Source organism: Sminthopsis crassicaudata, chromosome 3 (assembly GCF_048593235.1).
Source record: "Sminthopsis crassicaudata isolate SCR6 chromosome 3, ASM4859323v1, whole genome shotgun sequence".
NCBI lineage: Eukaryota > Metazoa > Chordata > Mammalia > Dasyuromorphia > Dasyuridae > Sminthopsis > Sminthopsis crassicaudata.
Genome location: NC_133619.1, coordinates 568,846,986 through 568,869,665, shown reverse-complemented (window position 1 = coordinate 568,869,665; position 22,680 = coordinate 568,846,986). Strand labels below are relative to the sequence as shown.

Here is a 22,680-nt window from a genome sequence, read left to right as displayed (position 1 = left end):
AATCTTAAGTTTTTTTTCAGAAGATAAAAGCACCTTGACCTTGCATTTATTACCTTGTCAGAACCAATAAGTAATAAATATGAGAGATTGCACATGTAAGGAAAATTTCATGTAGAAATGTTCTATATTTTCCATCCACAGTTTCTTTCACATAGACTGAAAACAATATATGCGATATAATTACAAATCAGAGACAACACACACAAAAAAAGTGAAAATGAGTAATATTAAATATAAGAACATTTGATTTCCCAAGATAATGTCTTTGAATAATAAGAGCAATGTTTTTCACCAAGTCTGGTAAGAATTTAGTTTAGATAAAATGAAAACTATCATGACTTTGCAAATTGTTAAATCCTAAAATGGATTATCAAGTGAGATTGAGGAATTTTCTTTCAGGAAGTGTTTTAAAATAGGATAAATTCTCATCTGTCCTATATGGTTTTAGGTGTTCCTGCCTTAAAAGACTAGATGATGTCCTGACATCCTTACTGGATAGTAATTCCACACTTGCAACAACTTCTTGGCTAAACATGATATTTGAAAGTAATACTTTCTTAAATGCATTTTAATGCACTTATAATGAATGAACTGGTAGTGGTGAGTACTTGATTTATAGGGACTTTTTAAAGGTGTTTATTTTATAAAGAATCAGTTTCTCAGACTTATAATCCATAATAGGAAATCTTAGGTTATCTTCTTGGGAAGTATGTAGTAAATTGTATTGAAAAATTTCTAGAAATCAGAAAGGAAAATAATAATTTGGCAATTATTAGGATAATATAAGAGACTCCTATTTGCTTTTATTTTAAGACTATCTGATAAGGAACCCTGGGCTAACTAAAGTTGCAGCCCAAATAGATTTAATTTCATCTTGATAACAATACCTTAGAACATTTTATATCTATGAGAGTTTTTTGAAATAATAGAAAATTTACCTTTGGCCACAGTAGATCTTTTTAAAGAAGCAGTTGGATTAAATCCTGAATCTTTTTTTTTTTTTTTTTTTTTTTTTTTGTATTTGATCTTGGAGCTTTTCTTTTTATAGAAAAAATTAAATTACTTGTTTTAAATTATTTTTAGTCACAATTTAAAAAATTGATATCAGAATAATAGAACATGAATTTTATATGTATATCAGTATAAATCAATGGAAATGGATTGTGCAGTTTTAAAGATATAGACCTTGTCCTATTTCATCTGAGGTTGGTTAGTATACAGTATTTTAAGAATTAGTTATCAGAGTTAGTTATCAGGGTGTAAAAAATTGGCATGTGACAGTCTTAGTAACTGATTTTAAAATGCAGATTTGGTGGTTGGGTAGTAATTTTTCTTAAGATTATATGTATATTTTTACATATCTTTGAAAAATTCTGGAATTACAATCCATTTTAGTGCATTTTATGTTATGAGAGAATTTAAGATTGAATATCAGTGTTCTACTAACAGGAAGAACATTCTCATAAGCATTCTTTGTAGCACTAACTGCCTTGGGCCTTCCTTACATCTCTTGACCTGGGATAAGCACTATGCTACTATGAGTTGCTATTGTGATTTGATGGTGGTTTTTTTTTTTCTTTTTCTTTTTCTTTTTTTTTTTTCATTTAGCATTATAAATCTTTTTCTAGTACTGTACTTGTATCAATGGCTTAGCTTTCTAGGTTCTTTTTATTTGTTTTGCTATTTTCCTTCCTATTTTTCCCACTCCATTCTTTTCTGATTTGAAGTAGCAGTTTTACTTTTTAAGACTACTTTTTTTTTTTTTTTTTGAGGGGGGGGTAAGAAATATCTTGTTGAGCAGCTTCAGCAGGATGTTGCAGTTTTGGTCATTGCATCAAAGCAAGCCTACATTTGCATCTAGAGGAGGCTCTTTTGGTTTATTTCCCACCTCCCCCTCCCCACCTCTTGTCTTCTCAGTTTGAGTCACTGATTTTCCCCTTTGTTTTGTTTGTTGTGGTTTTGATGTTTTCTTTCCTTTCAGCTGAAGGAGCAGTCGAGTGGTTTCAAGAAGTGCCAAAGTGCACTGACTGTCTCATGATGACTGGTGCCTCAGGGAGGGTCATGATTCCTGGATACAGGATCGACCTGATCCTGGATGTCACTTCAAGCACTCAGATCGTGGGGGAGATGCCTTGTCTAATGGCTAGTCTTCCTCAGTTCTTCTCAAAAGTCTGATCTAGTCATCCCAGAAGGCCTCAGAAAAAGCCCTAAAGGTGAGCAGAGTAGAGTGTAGTTCTCTCTGGGGGCTGTGAATATATGTTGGAGAATACATTTTTAAGCACAAATGTGACCCAGCAGAACCAGGTTGAATTAGAAAATCAAATCTGATGTAGGATGTTTCATTTCCAACTTTCAGGTATTAGAACTACCCCCAAAATTCAAGACCCATTTAAAGGAAGGGCTCTTGGTCTGCCTCCAGGATTTCAAATCTAGGGCAATAAGGGCAATGGGCCAAATTTTTCTGGGTTAATTAGGTGTGTCCAGATTAACAAGGATTGATCAGTGCTTTGGTTATATAATTTAACTTAGTTATTGGTTATGGCCTTTTAAGAAATTATAACACTTTTAGTAGTATGAATCTCCTGAATTTGATATATATTTACTAATTCTGTTCAGGCTGTTGACTTTCAAGTTTCAACAGTTGGAGAGCTTTTGTAATGCATTGTGGTTTGGTTTTCATAGTTTGCCTTTGATCAGCCTCCTTTGAACCAGTTGCAGATTATAATAGCATTATGCAGATATTGAGGGATCCAACTTTTTAAAAGAATAGTTTCCTGAAGAATATTATCTCTTTATGCCTATATTGTTAGAATAATGAGCCTTTAGACACTAGCAGTTCCCATGATGAAGTGGGCTCTTAAATTTCTGACCATTGCTCTGAATGAAGAGAAGGGTCAATTTTTTTTTCTTGTATTTTTAAGATCTCATAGAATCCATGGTCTGAATTATGAACTTTTGGGAATAGAAACAAAGAATAAGTGTCAGTTTCCAACTACTTCATAATAACTATTCTAACCTATATTAATAATTGCTAGGATGGACTTTTCCAGAATCTTTACAATGAACTTTCTCATCCTGATAAGGTGAGAGCTTGAATGATAGAATCGAGTCTTAATTGAATGAATAATGTTTTTTTAATTCCTACCTCTCTCTAAAGGTAGGCATAATATCTTCAAATACTGATTCCCTGTTGACTATCCTTGAAGGGCAGATAGCTTTGTTTTTAAGATTTTTCGGGAGGGGTAATGATGTTATTTTTATGGTGATCGTTCACTTTGGACCAAACTTGGTATTTGTGGAGTAGGAAGAGATTTGCCAAACTGGACAATATCTGCTTAAATCCGTTTTTCATATGTACTTATGAGTAATATGTTGCTTATAGTGGCACATAAGTCTCAGAGTTCTTCATTTGACCTATTCATTTTTGAAGATGTCTAAGCAGTGGTTCCTAGAGTGCTTTCCTTCACACTTCATTTTCTGAAGTATATCTGTGTACTCTTATAGCTTGGAAAAGTAGCAACGAAAGGGAACGCTTGTGTAGAGAGAATTATGATCTTTCATATAGTGATGTCTAGAAACCATCCAGTAGTTTTGCAGTTGAGTACTGAAGGAGAGGGTCTTCTCAGGTCCATCGGTATTAAGTGGGCTAGGAAATAAGTTGTTATCCCCAATTGGAACCAACTGATTGAGGAAGGAAATGGTATTTCTACTTGAAATTCTACTTGAATAAAATAGGTTGAATAGATTTTTGGCTTATAATTAGTTGCCTTTTTGTCTGTAACTACTGACTTTTTAAAATAATACATCTGTATTTGAAAATTTTATTTATGTTCCTAAAGGACACATTGGAAAAGAAAATGAAAAATTTGGTTTTGAACTGCTGTTACTAGACACAGAATTATTGGAAGAATCCATGGTTAAATAAAGATTATAATCAATAACAAATCTACGTCAATAGCTGTGATTTTTACTTTGTCATCTTTCTTTGAATTTAATGATTAAGATGGCATTCATAGTTTTGAAAATAACAAAAAATAAGTATTTAAAAACTTGGTTTTCATGCTCCCGAGTCTTCATTGACCTCATATATATTCCTCACATGAACTGAATAAACCTTAAATACCCCTATCCTGATATTTAAGAATTGAAACTATTATAATTGTAACACTAGATAAGCTTTTGGTCTAACCCCAATTAAAATTGTAAATCTGGGAAATTTTGCTAAAAGTATCACAAAGCGGAAAATTAAATATAATGATGGGACAGAAGTTGTTTTGATGTGTTTTCATTTATCTGGTCCTTCTCAACAGTTACTTTATAGTTTTCCAAAAATTTTTTAGGTCACAATAATGGAAGTAATTAGGTGACAGTGAATAGAGTACCAGGCCAAGTTGAAATCTGGCTTCAGATATTTAACTATCTATCTGATCCTGAACAAGTTATTGACCTCTGCTCTAGTTTCCTTAACCACTAAGATGGAGATGATAGTGCTTAACTTCCAAGGGTTATTGTAAGAATCAAGTTTTAGCACGATGCCTGGTACATAGTAGGTGTTTAATAAATGTTTCCTTCTCTTGGACAGTAGCTTAAACAATCATATCTATTAATTATCTTGTAATGTAATAAAGTATTCCGGGTCTTGCTTTATTGATTTTCAATAAATATACATAAGATTCATCTTCTTTAGTACTCTATATATTCTATTTATTTTCCCTATGAAATTTAGCTGTCCTCTAGTCTTCTTTCATCTTTCCTTCTTACATATCTGTACTTTGATATGTAGCATTTTTTTCCATGTTCATTATAAATTATTCTTTGTTCCTCTTGCTATTGAAATCTCACACTTAGAGTTTCAACTTGGATGCTTTTTACCTCCATCTGCCCCAAATAAAAGTGATATCTTCCTTCTCAGATTTCTTACAAGTTTGCCTGGCTTTTATTGGAATCTGTGATATTTTATGTTGTTTCATTTAAGGGGAAAGGAGAATGATCTGGAATTCATAAAGCTGGAGTAAGAGAGCTAAGAGGAGAATCCCTAGTTTCCTAAAAGGCTCAGCACAACCACAACCATTTACAAAGAGTTTCTCCTGATTGCCATAGCTACTGGTTCCCCATCCTTGATGAGTTTAATATCTATTTCATAGGTGCTTATAGATACACGTGTTCTTTATGAGGAAACATACATATGCACAGTGTTTACATGTATGTAAATATACATAAATTATAGAATCATATTGTGTGTGCATATATACAGAGAACATAACTCCATTTGACTGGCTATATTATATTGTTCGATTGCCAAATGTACACTTGCCAAAAAGATTATTTTACGGAAACCTCGGACATAATGAGCTCTCACAAGATAGTAAAAGTGATACAAGAATGTTCTCAGGGTCTCTTTTAAAAACTTTAGAATTGATTGATTGTATGACATGGGAGACATTGTCCTGTAAAGGGCTCTGAGTTGGACAACAGAACATTTAAGGCTAATTATCTGATTGGACAATACTCTATAAGCATATGCTTGGAAAATGGCCCTTCCCATTATTCTGTGCTGTCTCTATAATTGATGTATACAGAGAATTGTAGAAGGGACTAGAGGGTGGAGTAAGGCTAGCCAGAGTCACCAGAGTCTCTATGCGGAGAGGAAGAGTGGTGGCGGAGATCCTTTGCGTCCATTCCCTTCACTTATACAGCTGAAGACCAAGGACTTTTGCTTATCCTGACTCCAGCTGATTCTAAGGTATCCAGGGTGCTAGCGCAGTTATCACACTGGCCAGAATTGCCCAGTGTGGTGTGCCCTCATCAGAGAAGGGTCTATTCTCTGTAAGCAAAGCATAATTGAATTAGCCCAAAGAAAATGCAAAATGTGCAAAATTAGACAAGCTACCTCAAATGTTCACATAGACTATTTGTTTCTGACCTATGGCAGAGCATTATGAGCTCGTATTGGTCTGATCAGCCACATTTGGGTTTTAATATAGCGATGTCCTTTTGGTCCTTTTCAAAAACAAAGGACAACAAACTTAACCAATCACATATATGTCCCCTTTTAGACTAGAAGCTCCTAGAAAAAAAGGCCCGCTGTTTTTCATCTTAATATTGCCTGGCTTTTAATAGAGAGCTTTTTGCATAGGAAGCATTTAATGTTAATTGAGTTAAAAACTAATTGTTTGAGTTGTCTTTGCTTTCATACAAACAACTAATTATTGACTGTTTCTTTAGTAAGGAAGTGAAATGTTTGGCCTATGAAAACTAGAGTGAACAGTTGCATAGTGAATAACAGAACTTCCCAGTTCACACAAACCACTTCATGATTGTGTTAGAGAAGTTTATTTTTAAATTAGTTTGGAATTTGTGATGTATTTAAACATCAGTAATAACATTAGGAGTAGTGTACAAGTTTTCAGGCTACAAAAGCCTCCTTAATCCATGATAGACTTGAAATATTGGACATCTGTAATAAAAAGTAAAAAAAAAAATATTACTTTGAATAATTTTATTTATGGTATTCTGCAATAGTATTGAACTCAGGACTAGTCAGGACATCACTTCATGATGAGGGATCAAAATAGGATTTGGGGTGTAAGAAAACATAGTTTCAGTTAGTATAGGATAAGGTGGTACATGATGATTGTTGTGCAGATTTTGAAGGAGACCGAGGTTTAAGAAGTAGTTAATACTAGTCATTTGTCTTATTTCTTTTTTTTAAAAATTGCTTTAATAATATTTTATTTTTTCCAATTACTTGTAAAAATATTTTTCAACATTCCCCCCCCCCCTTTTTTTTTTAAAGCTTTTTTATTTTAAAAAATATGTGCACGGATAATTTTTCAACATTGACATGCAAGCATAGCTTTGTGTTCCAAGTTTTCTACTTCTTTCCCCCATCCCCTCCCCTAGGTGGCATGCAATTCAGTATATATTATACATGTTAAAATATATTAAATCCAATATGTGTGAACATATTTATACAATTATCTTGATGTATAAGAAAAATCAAATCAAGAAGGAAAGAAAATGAGTAAGAAAACAAAATGCAAGAGACAACAACAAAATGAGAATGTTTATGTTATGATCTATACTCAGTTCCCACACTCCTCTCTGGGTGTAGGTGGCTCTCATCATCTCAAGATCATTCAATCATCTCATTTTAATGTTCACTTTTATAAGATTTTGAATTAATTTTATTATTATTATTATTATAGCTTTAAATATATAGATTATTGACTTATAGTTATAAGAAATCAAGCCATTCTCCAATTGATAAATGATCAAAGGATATGAACAGAAAATTCTCAGACATAGAAATTGAAATTATTTCTAGCCATATAAAAAGGTGCTCCAAATCACTATTGACCAGAGAAATGCAAATTAAGACAACTCTGAGATACTACTACATACCTCTCGGATTGGCTAGGATGACAGGAAAGGATAATGAGGAATGTTGGAGGGAATGTGGGAAAACTGGGACACTGATGCATTGTTGGTGGAGTTGTGAATCGATCTATCCATTCTGGAGAGAAATTTGGAACTATGCTCAAAAAACTACCAAACTCTGCATATCCTTTGTTCCAGCAATGTTACTACTGGGCTTATATCCCAAAGAGATCTTAAAGGAGGGAAGGGGACCTACATGTGCAAAAATGTTTGTGCAACAAGAAACTGAAAGTTGAATGGATGCCCATAAGCTGGAGAATGGTTGGGTAAATTATGGTATATGAATGTTATGGAATATTGTTTTATCAGAACCTTTGAATGTAAAAATGTTTTCCCAGTTTATTGCCTTCCTTCTAATCTTGTCTGCATTAGTTTTGCTTGTACAAAAATTTTTTAACTTAATATAATCAAAAATCTCTATTTTGTGATCAATAATGATCTCTAATTCTTTCTTCTCCACAGATCTGAGAGGTAAACTATTCTCTATTCTTCTAATTTATTTATAATCTCATTGTTTATGCCTTATCTTGGTACATGGTGTTAGGTGTGGGTCAATGCCTACTTTCTGCCATAGGTTCCAATTTTCCCAGCAGTTTTTGTCAAGTAGTGCATTCTTATCCCAAAAGTTGGGGTCTTTAGGTTTGTCTAACACTAGATTACTATAATTAGTCATTGACTAGTTTATTCTGTGAACCTAACCTATATCACTGATCAACTGCTCTATTTCTTAACCATTATCAAATGGTTTTGATAACTGCTGCTTTATATTAAGTTTTAGATCTGGTACAGCTAGGCTACCTTCATTTGATTTTTTTTTTTCCCCCATTCCCTTGAAATTCTTGGTCTTTTGTTCTTCCAGATGAATTTTGTTATTTTTTTTCTAGGTCAATAAAATTATTTCTTGGGAGTTTGATTTGTATAGCACTAAATAAATTAGTTTAGGGAGTATTGTCATCTTTATTATATTCACTTAGCCTATTCAAGAGCACTTGATATTTTTCCAATTGCTTAAATTTGACTTTATTTGTGTGGGAAGTGCTTTGTAGTTTTGCTCATGTAATTCCTGACTTTCCTTTGGCAGATAGATTCCTAAATAATTTGTACTATCAGCAGTTATTTTAAATGGAATTTTTCTTTGTATCCCTTACTGCTGGATGTTGTTAATGATGTATAAGAATGCTGGTGACTTATGTGATTTATTTTGTATCCTGCAACTTTGCTAAAGTTGTGGATTACTTCTAATAGTTTTTTAGTTGATTCTCTATAGTTCTCTAAATATACCATCATATCATCTGACCATTTATCAATTGGAGAATGGCTTGATTTCTTATAAATGTAAGTGTATTGAACCAGTCCTACATTCCTGGTATAAATCCTAGTTGGTCATGGTGTATTATCCTGGGTATGATTTTCTGTAATGTCTTTGCTAATATTTCATTTAAGATTTTTGCATCAATATTCATTAGGGAGATTGGTTTATAGTTTTCATTCTACCTGGTTTTAGTAAATTTTCTACCTAGTTTTTTATTTTCTGCTACCTAATTTAGGTATCAGTACCATGTCATAAAAGGAATTTGGTAGGAGTTCTTCATTCCCTATTTTTTAACATAGTTTATATAGTATTAGAGTTAATTGTTCTTTAAATGTTTGGTAGAATTCACATATAAACTCATCTGGTCCTGAGGATTTTTTATTAGGGAGTTTCTTTTTTGAAATAGGACTATTTATGCAATTTATTTCCTCCTCTGTTAATCTGGGCAATTTATATTTTTGTTGGTATTCCTTCATTTCACTTAGGTTATCAAATTTATTGGCATAAAGTTGGGCAAAGTAACTTCTAATTATTCTAATTTCTGCTTCATTGGTGGATAGTTCTCCCTTTTCTTTTTTGAGACAACAATTTGATTTTCCTCTTTTCTTTTTCTAATCAAATTTTCTAAAGGTTTATCTATTTTGTTGGGTTTTTTTTTCATAAAACCAACTGTAAAATTTTGAATTTCAAAAAATGTTTCTCTCCCTAAGACAGCAAGTGAAGCAATCTGACATATATGCATGCAGTCATTTTATTATTTTTTTATTTTAAATTAAAAAAAACATTTATGCAGTAATTATTTTTTCAAATTAATTTTATAATTATAACTTTTTTTTTTGACAGTACATATGCATGGGTAATTTTTTACAACATTATCCCTTGCACTCATTTCTGTTCCAAATTTTCCCTCCTTCCCTCCACCCTCTCCCCTAGATGGCAGGTAGTCCCATACATGTTAAATATGCTATAGTATATTCTATATACAATATATGTGTGCAGAACTGAATTTCTTGTTGCACAGGAAGAATTGGATTCAGAAGGTAAAGATAACTTGGGACGAAAAACAAAAATGCAAACAGTGTAAACTGTTCCTTCCCTGTGTTCCTTCTCTGGGTGTAGCTGATTCTGTCCATCATTGATCAGTTGGAACTGAATTAGATCTTCTCTTTGTTGAAGTGTATAATGATCTCCTGGTTCTGCTCATTTCACTCAGCATCAGTTCATGTAAGTCTCTCCAAGCCTCTCTGTATTCTTCCTGCTGTTCATTTCTTACAGAACAATAATATTCCATAATATTCATATACCATAATTTACCCAACCATTCTCCAATTAATGGGCATCCGTTCATTTTCCAGTTTCTAGCCACTACAAAAAGGGCTCCCACAAACATTTTGGCACATACAGGTCCCTTTCCCTTCTTTAGTATTTCTTTGGGATATAAACATGCAGTCATTTTAAACACATTTTTATATCAATCATGTTGTGAAAGAAAAAACAAAAGGAAAAAACCATGAAAAGGGCAGGGGGCGAGGTGGTGAAAATACAATGCTTTGATCTCTGAAGTTATTTGCCTGAATGTGAATGGCATTTTCCATCTCAAGTCTATTGGAATGGTCTTTGATCAGGCTAGTGTTGAAAAAAACCAAGTGTGCGAATTATGTAATTATCATATAGTTTTGTTATTACTGTGCATAATATTTTTCTTGGTTCTGCTCACTCCACTTAGCATTACCAGTTTGTGCAAGTCTTTGCAAGTCTTTCTGAAATCAGCCCGTTTATCATTTGTTATAGAAAATAATATTTCAGATTCATAGCTAAAAAGAGCTAGTTGGTTCTTAGATTATGTTAAGAAGGCAGTGCTTCCAGGCTTACTTTTCTTCTAGAAAGTCATACTCAGAAACTTTATCTTGGTATGGAGATGAAACTGGGTGCTGGACAGTTGTGCCAGCCAAGGATGTGGTATGACAGGGTCTGTGACCTGATAGGAAGGCAGCTGCTCACATGGTGGATAGAGCATGGGACCTGAAGTCAGGAAAACTTGAGTTCAAGCCCAGCCTCTGGGATAGTTACTTTCCCTCAGTTTCTTTATATATTAAATAAAGATTATATAGTAGTATATACCTTTACAGGATTGTTATAATGATCAGATGAGATGATATTTGTAAAGCACTTAGCACAGTGCCTAGCACTGGCATTAATAGCTTAATAAATGTTTATTCCATTCTTTTCCTCTTTTCCTGGGAATGAATATTTTGCCTTGAAGGCCAAATCTATGTAGGGAGAAGTTCATCAAGTTGCAGATTATTGATGAATTCTTTGATCAAAGCATCCATCAAACAAAAATACAGGATGACCTTCAGCCTTTTACAGTCTCCTCTCCTTTTCTGCAGTGAAAGCAATGTGTGCTAAGTGAAAGTGAAGGCAAAAGAAAGCAATGTGGCTAAGAAGCACAGTTCTCATACTCCCTCTAAATTTCTAACAGCTTTTTGTACTATGAATTTGAGATCCCTGATCAGTAATTAACAAGTAACTGTGACTATAGGATCTGAATCACTTTGAACAGTCACCTAACTTCTCAGGGCTTCAAGTTTTTTGATGGTAAAATGTGAGTTTGACATCATTGCCTATAGGTCCATTATATGTATTGACCCTGACATTTTTGCTATAAACAAAATTGGATAAAAGAAGTAAGTTGCTGTCAAATCCTTGGGAGAGGCAAGTAAAGTTATTGAAAGAATTTTTATTTTATACTTAGAGGCTACAAGAAACGTAATTTCATAGGACATTTTATCACCTTATAATGCTTTTGATAAATATTTTCAAAAAGACCACCATTAAAATACATTTAAATACTTTTGCACCAACATCTATTGTGGAGGTTTAAGAGGTAGGGAGTTTATGAAGATCTCAATAAAACCCTCCAAAGTAGCCAACATACCTTTGATATGAGCACAAAGATAGTAAATTGAAAAATGTTTGGATAAAGATTGAGAGACTTAGATTGTATAGAAATTCATGCCTCTCTAGCATTAATATTTTCTTTGAGAAAAGAATGCATAATATCTCATTGCAAGGACCAAATACAGTTACAAAAAAAGAAATTTATTTTGACAGACAAATGATATGTTATCTGATATGGTAGTCATTTGTGAGTCAGTTGTACAGTCAGAACTCACATGTTAGAATAGACTTTTTTTTACTGCAGAAAGTGAAATTTTTTTTTTTATAAAGCCTTTCCCCCCCCCCAAATATATGCATAGTTTTCAACATTCACCATTGCACCTTGTGCTCCAATTTTTTTTTCTCCCTTCTTGCATATCCTCCCCATGACGGCAAATAATCCAATAAATGTATAATAGACTTCTTAAGCTAACACAAAACTAGAAATGAAAATGTGAAAAAGATTGTATGAAATTGAAAGTTTGTTCTTGACTTACTCAAACAAGTTATTGCTAACAGACCAGAAAGAAGGTGATTGATTATAGTAATTTTAGTGAATGCTTTAGTTAGCAAACCCTGAGTTTGTCAAGCAGAGAGAGATGTAGCCAGTGGCACAACTGGTTTAAAATGCTAACTCATTTGTAATATCTTAAAGAAAAGATGGTTGGAAAATGGTGCTGAATTACCTCATAAGTAATAGACGGTCAAACAGGTTTAAAGAAAGCTTGGTCAAGACTCCACAAAGCAAAGCCATTCTGAGAATATTTTAAGAATAAAAATGAAAGGAAGACCCCATATAAACCTAAAGTAAAAGGGAAAAGCTCTGTAAAGATTTTTGTTACCCTCTCCCCCTCCCCCCTTTTTAATTTAACCATTAAGGATAATTAAGCAATCAAACCATCCTTCTAGATGTAGTGAGAAAGTAAAAATAGTTCTAAAGATAAAAGACAGGAAAAACAGCTAAATTGGAATAAGTTTATATGGAGATTATCTGTCTTGGAGTGAAGCAGTCAGGAGAGCATTCCAGTTATCATTTCACCAGGTATCTGAAAGCCTAGAAGAAATGAGCAGTTACCCACCTACATGGCATATTTGATATTTATATGGCATATAAGATATTTATAATAATCATTTGGGAGGGTGTATTTATAATAGTCACCTAGGGGAGTGTGTGTGTGTGTGTGTGTGTGTGTGTGTGTGTGTGTGTGTGTGTGTGTAGCATGCCAATCAATAATCACCAATATTTACTTGACACATATGCATTTAATAAATGCTTTTTCATTCATTTAGTCCCAGTGATGAAAATATTGATATGGAACTGGTAGTTTTTTAAGTGATAATCTATGCTGGATCTCTTGTTTCATCATCTTAAAATGGCCTACAAGATAGTACTTTGTATTTTAGATTTTGAAAAAGCATGTGGTTTGGTAGATCCAAATGTTGGTTTACAGGTTGTCTTCAGAAGAATATCTCTCATGTCTATGTCACAATTATTTGAGACTTTAAAAAAATTATAACAGAAATAAGCTTGTTTAGTCAGTCTCACAATGCACATGGTTACTATTAGCATTAGATGAGACATACAACTCTTGGCAAAGATGCTTAGCAGTGTAATGGGACAGGCAATGCTGAGTTCAAGCTGAAGGGAAATGGAGCTTTTGTGAATGCTATTATGATAGTCACAGAAGGGATTTTTTATCATGCAGAAGCATTTTGCCTCCCTGTGGAGTTAAACCAAGTAGATGAACACAGTTTTCAAGGTTCCATGTTCTATGACATGTGGATTGTATGAATAATCTAGAGTTTGACTATTATATTCTTGGGATAGGCATTACGATATGGATTAGACTAATAATTAAAAAGGACAGTAGGAAAACAAGTATGATTGGGAATTGCAAAATTAGTTTAATAATCCCAAACCTCCCAACAAAAGCCTATGTTTTAAATACCAGTATTCTATGGTATTATAGATTGGCTATGAGACATGGAACATAAAAGTCTTCAAAAATTTGAACATAAGTATAACAGTGGAAGTTATCAACAGGCAGCACCAGCATATGACAGAGATTTCAAAGAAGTGGAAGAGTAAACAATGAATTCAGGGAAATATATGACCAGAAAAGATGGGTATGTCACATGGAGCATTCACTGTCCATCTCTTCTTCCTTGCCCTTAACTACATGCTTCTTAGTCTCCTCATGCAGTGTCGAGAAAAAGTAAAAAAGGCCTCCAATATTTTTGTTGGATGCCTTGTGGGTAACCTTAGAGGGGGACTACCTCGTCAAAAATTGCACAAATTGGGCAATAACTTTGTTTCAATCAGAGAGGACATTTGAATCAATGAGATACCAGTTTCATTTGAATTTATAGCACATTTCCTAAACTAAGGAAATAATTTTGCTGTGCTCTGTCATGACACATTTCAAATACTGTTTTTGTAAAAGAAAGATAGGAATATTTAACTGGAGAGAAGAGAAGAAAAAAACATTCAGGACTGTCAACCTGGGAGAGAGAGGACCTTAGTTTCTGTTTGGCTTCAAAATGCATTGGGGGGAGGTTGCAAAGAAACACATAGTTTTGAAGTAAGAAAAAACTTTCTAAAAATTAGAATTGATAAGTTCTTCATTATTACAGGTCCTCAAGCAGAGTGTGATGAACGCTTTTCAAATGTTATGTAGGGAATTTCCCCCCCCCCCCCCCCTGCCAGGTATTGGGTAACTAGGTGGCCATTAAAATGACATCTAAATCTGAAATTCTGTGTTTTTATGGTTCTTATATTTTGGAATTAAGAAGTACATCAGACACATTAAGTAAACTCTTTGTGGGTGTTTGGCCGATGTGGTGTTTTTTTTTTTTTTTTTTCAGCATTTGTACCTTTTAATAACTCACAGCAAGAGCTAAATCCAGGGGTTTCACTACTTGCTTTGAGATAAGTTGGTTGCTGACATTTATTTTGTCCATGAATGTTAAAAATTCTTTTAACTTTTAGTCACAATTGTCTTCTGATCTCTTATTTTAAATACTCACGAGATATCTTCATCAAAATGCTTTTGTAGCTTAAATTCAGGCTGTCTAAAACTATTACTATATTTATTCCCAAACTTGACAGTGTTTCTTAAGACATTGATATCATGTAAGCTTTACCCATTTATAGGCTCCTGATATTTTGATTGGATGCCCTGCTTTGCTGCTAGTTCTTCCTTTTAAATATGTCTTATAGTTGTCTTGGTTTCTCTAATTGTATTTTGAGAGAACCAGAAGGAAGCGAATAAACATTTATGTAGTGCTCTTCACTATGCTAAGTACTTTTTACAAGTATTATCTAATCAGAGCCTCTCAACTCTGAGAGATCTTCATTTTACAGATGAAGAAACGGAGGCAAACAGGAAGTGATATACTTGCCCAAGGTCACAGAGCAAATTAATGTTTCTGTTTGGATTTGAACTCAAACTTTGGGTCCAGTATCCATGAGCTGCCACCTATTCTTTCTCGTACTTATATTCCAGAATCATCTACTTGCTTGATAACTGCAAATTGGATTGGATTGGTATTCATATGTTTCTTTTATCCTTCTCCCTACTGGCTTAATCTCATCCATTCTGTCTTTTCCTTCTTGCTCTTGCTGTGCTCAAGTATATATAATTCTCTGCCATATAAAACATTAATTCACAGCTAATTCATCAAGATCCATCTATAGATTGCTTTTGCCTTGCTGATATGGCTTTATCTTCTAACTTTGCCTTAATATGTACCTTATGTATCTGTTTCTCTGCTTCTTCTCCCACTACCCTTGGCTAATCCTTGGTTTCCATGACTTTGGTTACAAAAGTTCCTTAGGCTAGAAGGCACTTTACTTTCCTTTTTATTTATCTGATCTTGCCTATCTTTTGAATGTCTTAGCTCAAACTTCAGCCCTTCTGTGAAACTTAACCTTTATTACTCTAGTGCTCTTTCTTCTTTCTGTGCATTTCTAATATATCACATAATCTAACCTTTGAATATTATTATCTATTACCACTCTGCTTAATATACATTCCTGTCTCTCCCAATGATTATAAATTTCTTGTGCAAAGATGTAATGTTTTTTATTTTGAGAAAAGGGGATATTTCAGCACATAGCACAATGCTAGGTGCTGTAAATATTTCATAAATATTTTGTAATTGATTCTGTTCTAGTTTGGAAAGGAGAAATTTATATAATTTATATTGATAGTAAAATAATGTTCTTCTGAAGCTGTCTTTCCTTGTAAAAGAGGCTGTGTAGAAAGTATAGTGTGAATGAGCAGTATACTGAGAGTTACGTTAGCCTTGGCTTCTCAGTTATAAATCAAGAGATTTGAGTTTCCTCGTATAGATAGAACATGTTGAGTTTGTGCTTGGTGATGCCCAAGATCCCAATTTAATTTAAAAATGTCTGTGTCTCACTTAGAAAATAGAGTTTTACATAAGCATGTCCAGTCTCAGCTCATTCTTGTCTTAAATTTTTCATATGGAGCATTGCTCTTATATATAATATATAAATTCTTTGTTTTATGTTTGTTTATGATAATAACTCACTTGTCTTATGGTCCAAACATTTGAAAGAACTAAGGAATTAAGGGAGTAGAGGAGATTTCCAAAAGATCATACTGGAAAACTATTCATAGCATTAATAGTAGTTGATATTTTTATTCTGTTTTTAAAGTTTACAAAGCATTTTTTACAAATTATACTATGGAGGCTCAGATTAAATGTCTTGTCCATGATTAAAAGCTTGTTAAGTTTTAGAAGTAGGATTTTAGATTCTCAGATCCCTACTCAGAGCCCATTTACTCTTACTTTACAGAGATATAATAAGCTTAATTATCTGTTTTCTAGATCCTGCAAATAAAAGTATTGTTAGGATCCTTTATTTTTGGTCTCAAATGTCACAAATTAATGAATGACTTCAGACAAGTATCTAAGCTGCTCTGAATCTCACTCTTCTTAGTAGAATAATTTGAGTTTGATCAAAAGACTTAAGGAGTTTTAAGAGATCTTAAATTTTCTTAAACCACTTTGGATAGGTGCCTTTCATAATATACTTATCTTTGTATGTGTAACTGCTCTATAATCTCACCCTTTATTTTTTATGTAGTTAAATAAGTATAATCTTTTGTCTAATTTTTTGAATGGTTGATTTTTTATTCAGTGTACTTCCTCTGCTTTTACTGGTAGGGAGACAGCTTTGGGGAAGTACATACTTTTTAAATGTTTATATCTGTAAATTTTTTTTTCTTTTGATGACTATTATGAAAAGGTTGTTATGAAAAATAAACTTTGGGTTATGTGGAAAACTAGGTTTGTCTGAATAGCACAGCGCCTGTAGATTCTGGAGAGTTGGGGTTTAACTTTAATTTTTTATTTAAAAACTTGTAACAGTAAAGTGGAAATTAGCCCTACGATCCAGTGCATGTATGTATAAGTGACTTGCCCTGAGTCATACAGCTAGCAAGTGTCTGAAGGAGGATTTGAATTTGTCTGCCTGATTCCAGGGCTGTTGCTCTATCTACTGTGTCACTTAGCTACCCCTAAATTGATAATTTTCAATCTTCTTTGAGTGAGTTCTAGAATAAGACCAGACAAGTTTAGAAATAATATATATTAAATATAGATTATAACAATAAATATATTAATAATTATTACATATATAATATAATAATATTAATAATATATTATGCATATATATATAATAAATCACTCTGACTTAGGATTAAAGTTAGCTTGAATTCGGAAACCTGAATTTGGTAGTGTTTCTAAGAAAATGTTTTATTCTTAAGGACATTGTACATTAACCTGAATTCTTGGTCAACAAGTAAAGTGCTGACTCAATTTGCCTAAAGATGAGATGAGAGGACTGGTTTCAGGGAAGTACTAATCACTTCTTTACTCTCTTCAGATTGCTTGTAAGTACAAAGGAGTTGTCAGTCTGCTTTGGCTGAAGGTTGCTGAGGTTAGTCTAGAGTCAGGCCATCTGGCAGGTGGTCCTGGACAAGGCTCCGAACTTCTGCCTGCTGCCTTTTTTCCTCAGTTGTAGAAGGGGATGATAATTGTAGTGTTCTTTGTTAATTTTCTGGAGGTCCTTGAGCAGCCTTCTTTTCAGTTCAGTAATTAACATGAGGCTGATGAAGATGGAATCAATCTTTCTCCTTGGCACTGAGAGCTTGAGCCTCTGTCTTCTCTTTATTTAGGGTGTTATAAAACATTTTTTATATTATGTATGAATTTTTATTATTTCTTGTAGAAATTCTGGAGAATGAAATGTGGTGGGTCAGTTAATAGTATAGTTAAATGAGTTTTGAACTGTATGAATGACCAGTGCAGTCGAAAGGGTCATTAATATTTCATGTTGGCTTAGAGGAGTCTCCACAGGAGGTCCTTGGGGATCTGGATATGTTGGGCCTTACTGAAGCAAATTTTCAGATGACATGAAGCTAGAAAGGCTCATTAACATATAGGATAATAATGAGGATTCAAAAAAGATCCTAACATTTGGGCAAATCAAGATAATATGTGATGATAAATATTAACATCTTATACTTCACTTCAAAACATGTCTCAAGAGTGGGGAAAGCATGGCTAGATGGTAGTTCATCTGAAAATGATTTGGGGATTTAAGTGAAGAGTAAGCTCTGTGTAGAGTGACAGAGTGGCCGAGAACGCTATTGCAGCATTGGGCTTGGTTTTAAGACAGGCCTAGCTATTGGTTTAGTCATACTAGTCTGGAGAGGTGTTTAGCTGCAGGCAAGGAAAGCCATTTGATACAATGGTGTATGTCAGGAAGAGGCTAGATTAAGGCCTCCTTAAGAGTCATCAGAAAGAGTTGTAATGCTTAAGCTTGAGGAAAGGAGAAACTTTGTGGGAGTGATGGGGAACAGGAGAGGAGCAATATGATTTAATGGGCTTAACTGATTTGAAAGGCTCTTTTGGAAGAAGAATGAATAATTGAATTTTTCTTGGTCTTAAAGGCAGTGAGTAGAAGTTGCATAGAGGCAAATTTATGCTTATTGTTAGGGAAAACCTTAAATCTATCTAAAAGACCCTTGCTGTCTTGAGACAATGAGTGCCTCCTTGGTGAAGATTTGGAGTCTGGTTGTTTGCTTGGGTGGAGGTTGTACTAGATGACTCCTGGGATCTCTAGAAGTTGGAGAGTTTTCTTTTGTATGATTCTCTGACTCATTTCATATTGAAATCATTTACACCAAAGGTCAAACCTTATAAATTCCTTGTTGTGGTTGTAAGTTTTCTCAAGTATTTTGGTTTATAAAATAGCTATCATCTTTAGATCATTAGGTTAGAAAGCAGTTAGTTATGAGCAAAATTATAAGCCAAGATGATATTCTCTAAAATGTTAAAAAGTACCATAGTTTTAGTGGTTTTATTGAATTTTGTGTTTTCATACAACTTTCAAAAATGGCTCCAGAATGGGATAGAGAGACTACTTGGATTTGGGATTAAGAGTACTGGCTCTAAGAATGGTATCAAAATTTGGTTTGAATAATTAATTGCCTGTCCAGCATTCTATACATACTTAATTGTTGACATTGAGTCTTAAAACTCAAGGAATGTTTGTTCTTAAAATGAAGATTTCGGGAATTTAACTTTTCTAAAACATTGCTGTAATTTTGTTCAGACCTAACAAATATGACTCCCATAGATAGTGACCTAGCTCTATAATATCACTGTTTAGCTTAAATTACACATTCTTAACTGTCTATTGAACATGATGTCCAAAAGACAGCTCATCTCTTGTGCGTTGGATGCATCCTTGTTCTACCTTTTTTTCTATTTCTCTTGAGGACAGTCTCCCAAATCGGCAGATTCCACACATCCACAACTCCTCCCTGCCTCTCGATCTGTAACATAGTTATCATGTCTTCACATTTCTTTTTTTTGTTGTTGTCAGCTGTGTCTGACTCTCCAGAGCCCTTATTTGGGAATTTTTTTCCCCAAAGGTCTTAGAGCAGTTTGCCATTTTCTTCTGCTGCTTATTTTATAGATGAGAAAACTGACGGAAAGAGGCTATAAAGTTTCCTAGAGTCGCCCAGCTAAGAAATGTTTGAGGCTGAATTTGGAGTCAAGAGGACCTAAGATAAAAGTCCAGCCTCAGACACTTGCTGCTTGTGTCACATGATCTCTTTCTCTCATTTTTTTCATGTATAAAATGAGCTGGAGAAAGAATGGTAAATTACTCCAGTATCATTGGGGGTTGGACACAAGTGAAACGACTTAGCATTGTGTCCTGACTCCAGGCCCAGCCCTGTACTGTGAACCACCTAAGTACTTCCTGGACATTTCTCCTACCACAAAATTTCTTTTGTCCATCCCTCTCTCTAATCACATAGCCATTATCCTAGTCAGAACCCTGGTTACCCTTACCTCTTCTCTAACTCATCTTCCTATTTCAAATTTCTGTCTTCAGTCCATCTTCCACAAGACTATCAAACTTGTTTTACTAAAGGCCAAGTCTACTTGCCTATAGGGTACAATAGAAACATCTTGGATGGGTGTTTAAAGCCTCTTAAGAGCTAGCCAATTTTCTTCAACAGTCCTCATCTTTATTTTTTTGCTGCAGTCCTGCCAAACTAGGCCTCTTGATGTTCCTCATACATCTTTCTCATCTTTATTCCTTTACTGTATATGAACTGTCCCTTATCCTATTGCTCTTTACTCTCATCTCTTAAGATCCCTAGTTTCTTTCAGAATTCACCCCCAATGTCATCCTTTGCAGGATGCTTTTCTTAATTATCCTTTCCTCCCATAGCTTCTATTTACGATTTATATACTTAAGTATTACGTATTAAGTATTATGTTTTCTCTTTTGAAAGAATGTAAGCTCCACAAAATAAGCAAATTTATTTGTGTGTGTATATGTGTGTGTGTGTGTGTGTGTGTGTGTGTGTGTGTGTGTGTGTGTGTGTTTTTTATCACCTTACACAATCCCTGGCGTGTTAAATGCTTAGTATATGCTTGTTGATTGATTACAGAGATTTGTGGTACAACCTTTATTTTACTCTTTTCTTGACCTTATTTCCATTGTCTGCCCATATACTTCTGGGAATCCTGGTTAGTGCATAGAAAGAAGATAGAAAAACCAAAAAATGACAACTATTGGAATAAGAGTAGATCTTTAAACTTTTCAAATGCACTATATTATCTATGTGGGTATTTATTATTTGGTAGTATTCTTTAGATCTTTTTTGGCTTTTCATTTATTTGAATGTATAGTCTCTGTGAATATACTAGTAGAAGCTTAGCATGATATCAACCTAATTATTTCATTTATATTATCAGCATTATGGATTATTTATACTTTGACTTTTCCTCATTTCATAATACTTAATGTAGATTTGATTCCATTTTTCTTTTGCATACCCGTATGCCAGCATCACTTTGGCTGTCTTTCTTGTTTTGGTGTTTTTCCTGCCTTTGACATGGATATTTCCAAGAAAGCTCCCACTATCAAGTCTTTGGGGACTTTTTCATATCCTAGACACCATATGCTCTAAGCAGCTATGTTAAACAATAAAGGCCTTATCTTTATCCAATGATTCTTGCCTATATTTGCAATTTTGTAGACACTGTGCTGCTACAAAGAAAAGGATGCAGTACATGAATGCAGCACAAGTTCCTTCCAAATTACAGAAGTGATGGTATTGGGAGGGGGCGGGATTAGGGGAGGAGGGATCATGAGACTCTTGGCATTTTCAGTATATGGATAACCCAAAAAGGGAATGACCAAAGTGGCATATTGATTTTGACTGCTTTTTGAAGTAGCAAAGATTTTATGGAGTTAGGGATCCAAACTGTATACTCTGGATCATACTTCCTCTACATTGCTCCCCACTGCCATTGCCATCTGACTAAGCCAGATGGTAAGAAGCACAAGTTTGATTCTATCCAATAGCCACTAACTGACAATAATGAGGTATCAGCCTTTTGATCTCTCTTACTGTCTTGTTGTCATTATTTCCCTATCATGGGTATTTGGGGAAATATAGCAACAAATAACTTTTAGCCAGACTTCTTTTCTTAAAATTAGGAGTTTTTAAAAGGTGTTGATATTATTAGGAAGGGAGGGCTTGGCTTCTTGTCTCTTTCCAGCTTAACCCTGGCTCCAGGAACTGATAAATTATCAGAAAAATACTTGAATTTTATAACAATGTAGAATAACATTGCCTGTAAATGATCAATTTTGTAAATTCAAAAATCCTTTACTTTTGGTTCTAAAAGGGATAATAAACGTGTATTATTTAAAAAATTTTTTTCTTTAAAGAAATTTAAATCAGATAAATTTAGAATATATATTTATCTATAGTACAGAAGAATTCTTGACCTTTAAAATCTTTACCATGCATTTCCTTTAGTGTGTTTAATGCATAATTGACTTTAAAAACAAAAAATTTACAGAAATAATTCAGAAACATAATAATTGTATGAAATGAGGTATATTTGTTCGGTGGTAAAAGCATTGTAATAATTCAGAGTTCCCAGCAGAGGTCCTCAAAGTTAGGCTTGTAAAGCATTTTTCCCCTTGACATTTAATTTTCTGTTTTTCTTTGTATTATACGAATCTTAATGGCAAGTTAATGTATGGTTTGAGCTATAAAACTGTAATTTTCTTTTTCTTCTTTTTAGCTCCATTTACCTCTTAATTCACCTTTGCCTGGAAGTGAATTGACCAAGGAACCTTTCCGTTGGGATCAGAGACTCTTTGCATTAGTGCTGCGGTTGCCTGGTACCATGGCTGTTGAGTCAGAGCAGTTGACAGGTGTGCCTCTAGATGATTCTGCAATCACACCAATGTGTGAAGTGACAGGAGGTAAGATTTTTGATTTAGAAATTTTAAAAACAGCCCTTAGTTGGCGCTGAACTCAGCATTTTAAAGTGTCTCTACTTCCTAAGGACCTTTGTCTCTCATGGACACCCATCTTGAAGCTAGATTACCTACTTGAGTTGATTTTAAAGAG

General features: G+C 33.9%; 1 protein-coding gene across 3 annotated transcripts in view; it reads left to right on the top strand.

The window, feature by feature from the left end:
• Window positions 1-22,680, top strand: part of INTS6 (integrator complex subunit 6) — a 78,714-nt gene that overhangs the window by 30,155 nt on the left and 25,879 nt on the right. Inside the window, exons 5-6 of one of the 3 annotated variants that reach the window (XR_012488453.1) lie at window positions 1,982-2,213; window positions 22,349-22,532. Coding sequence is in view for 2 of the 3 variants with exons in the window: in XM_074304783.1 (XP_074160884.1) it covers window positions 22,349-22,532 (184 nt within the window). In the remaining variant the exon portion in view is untranslated. Of the gene's footprint in view, window positions 1-1,981; window positions 2,214-22,348; window positions 22,533-22,680 lie in introns of those variants that run through there. The other 2 variants (XM_074304784.1, XM_074304783.1) reach the window with 2 other exon arrangements.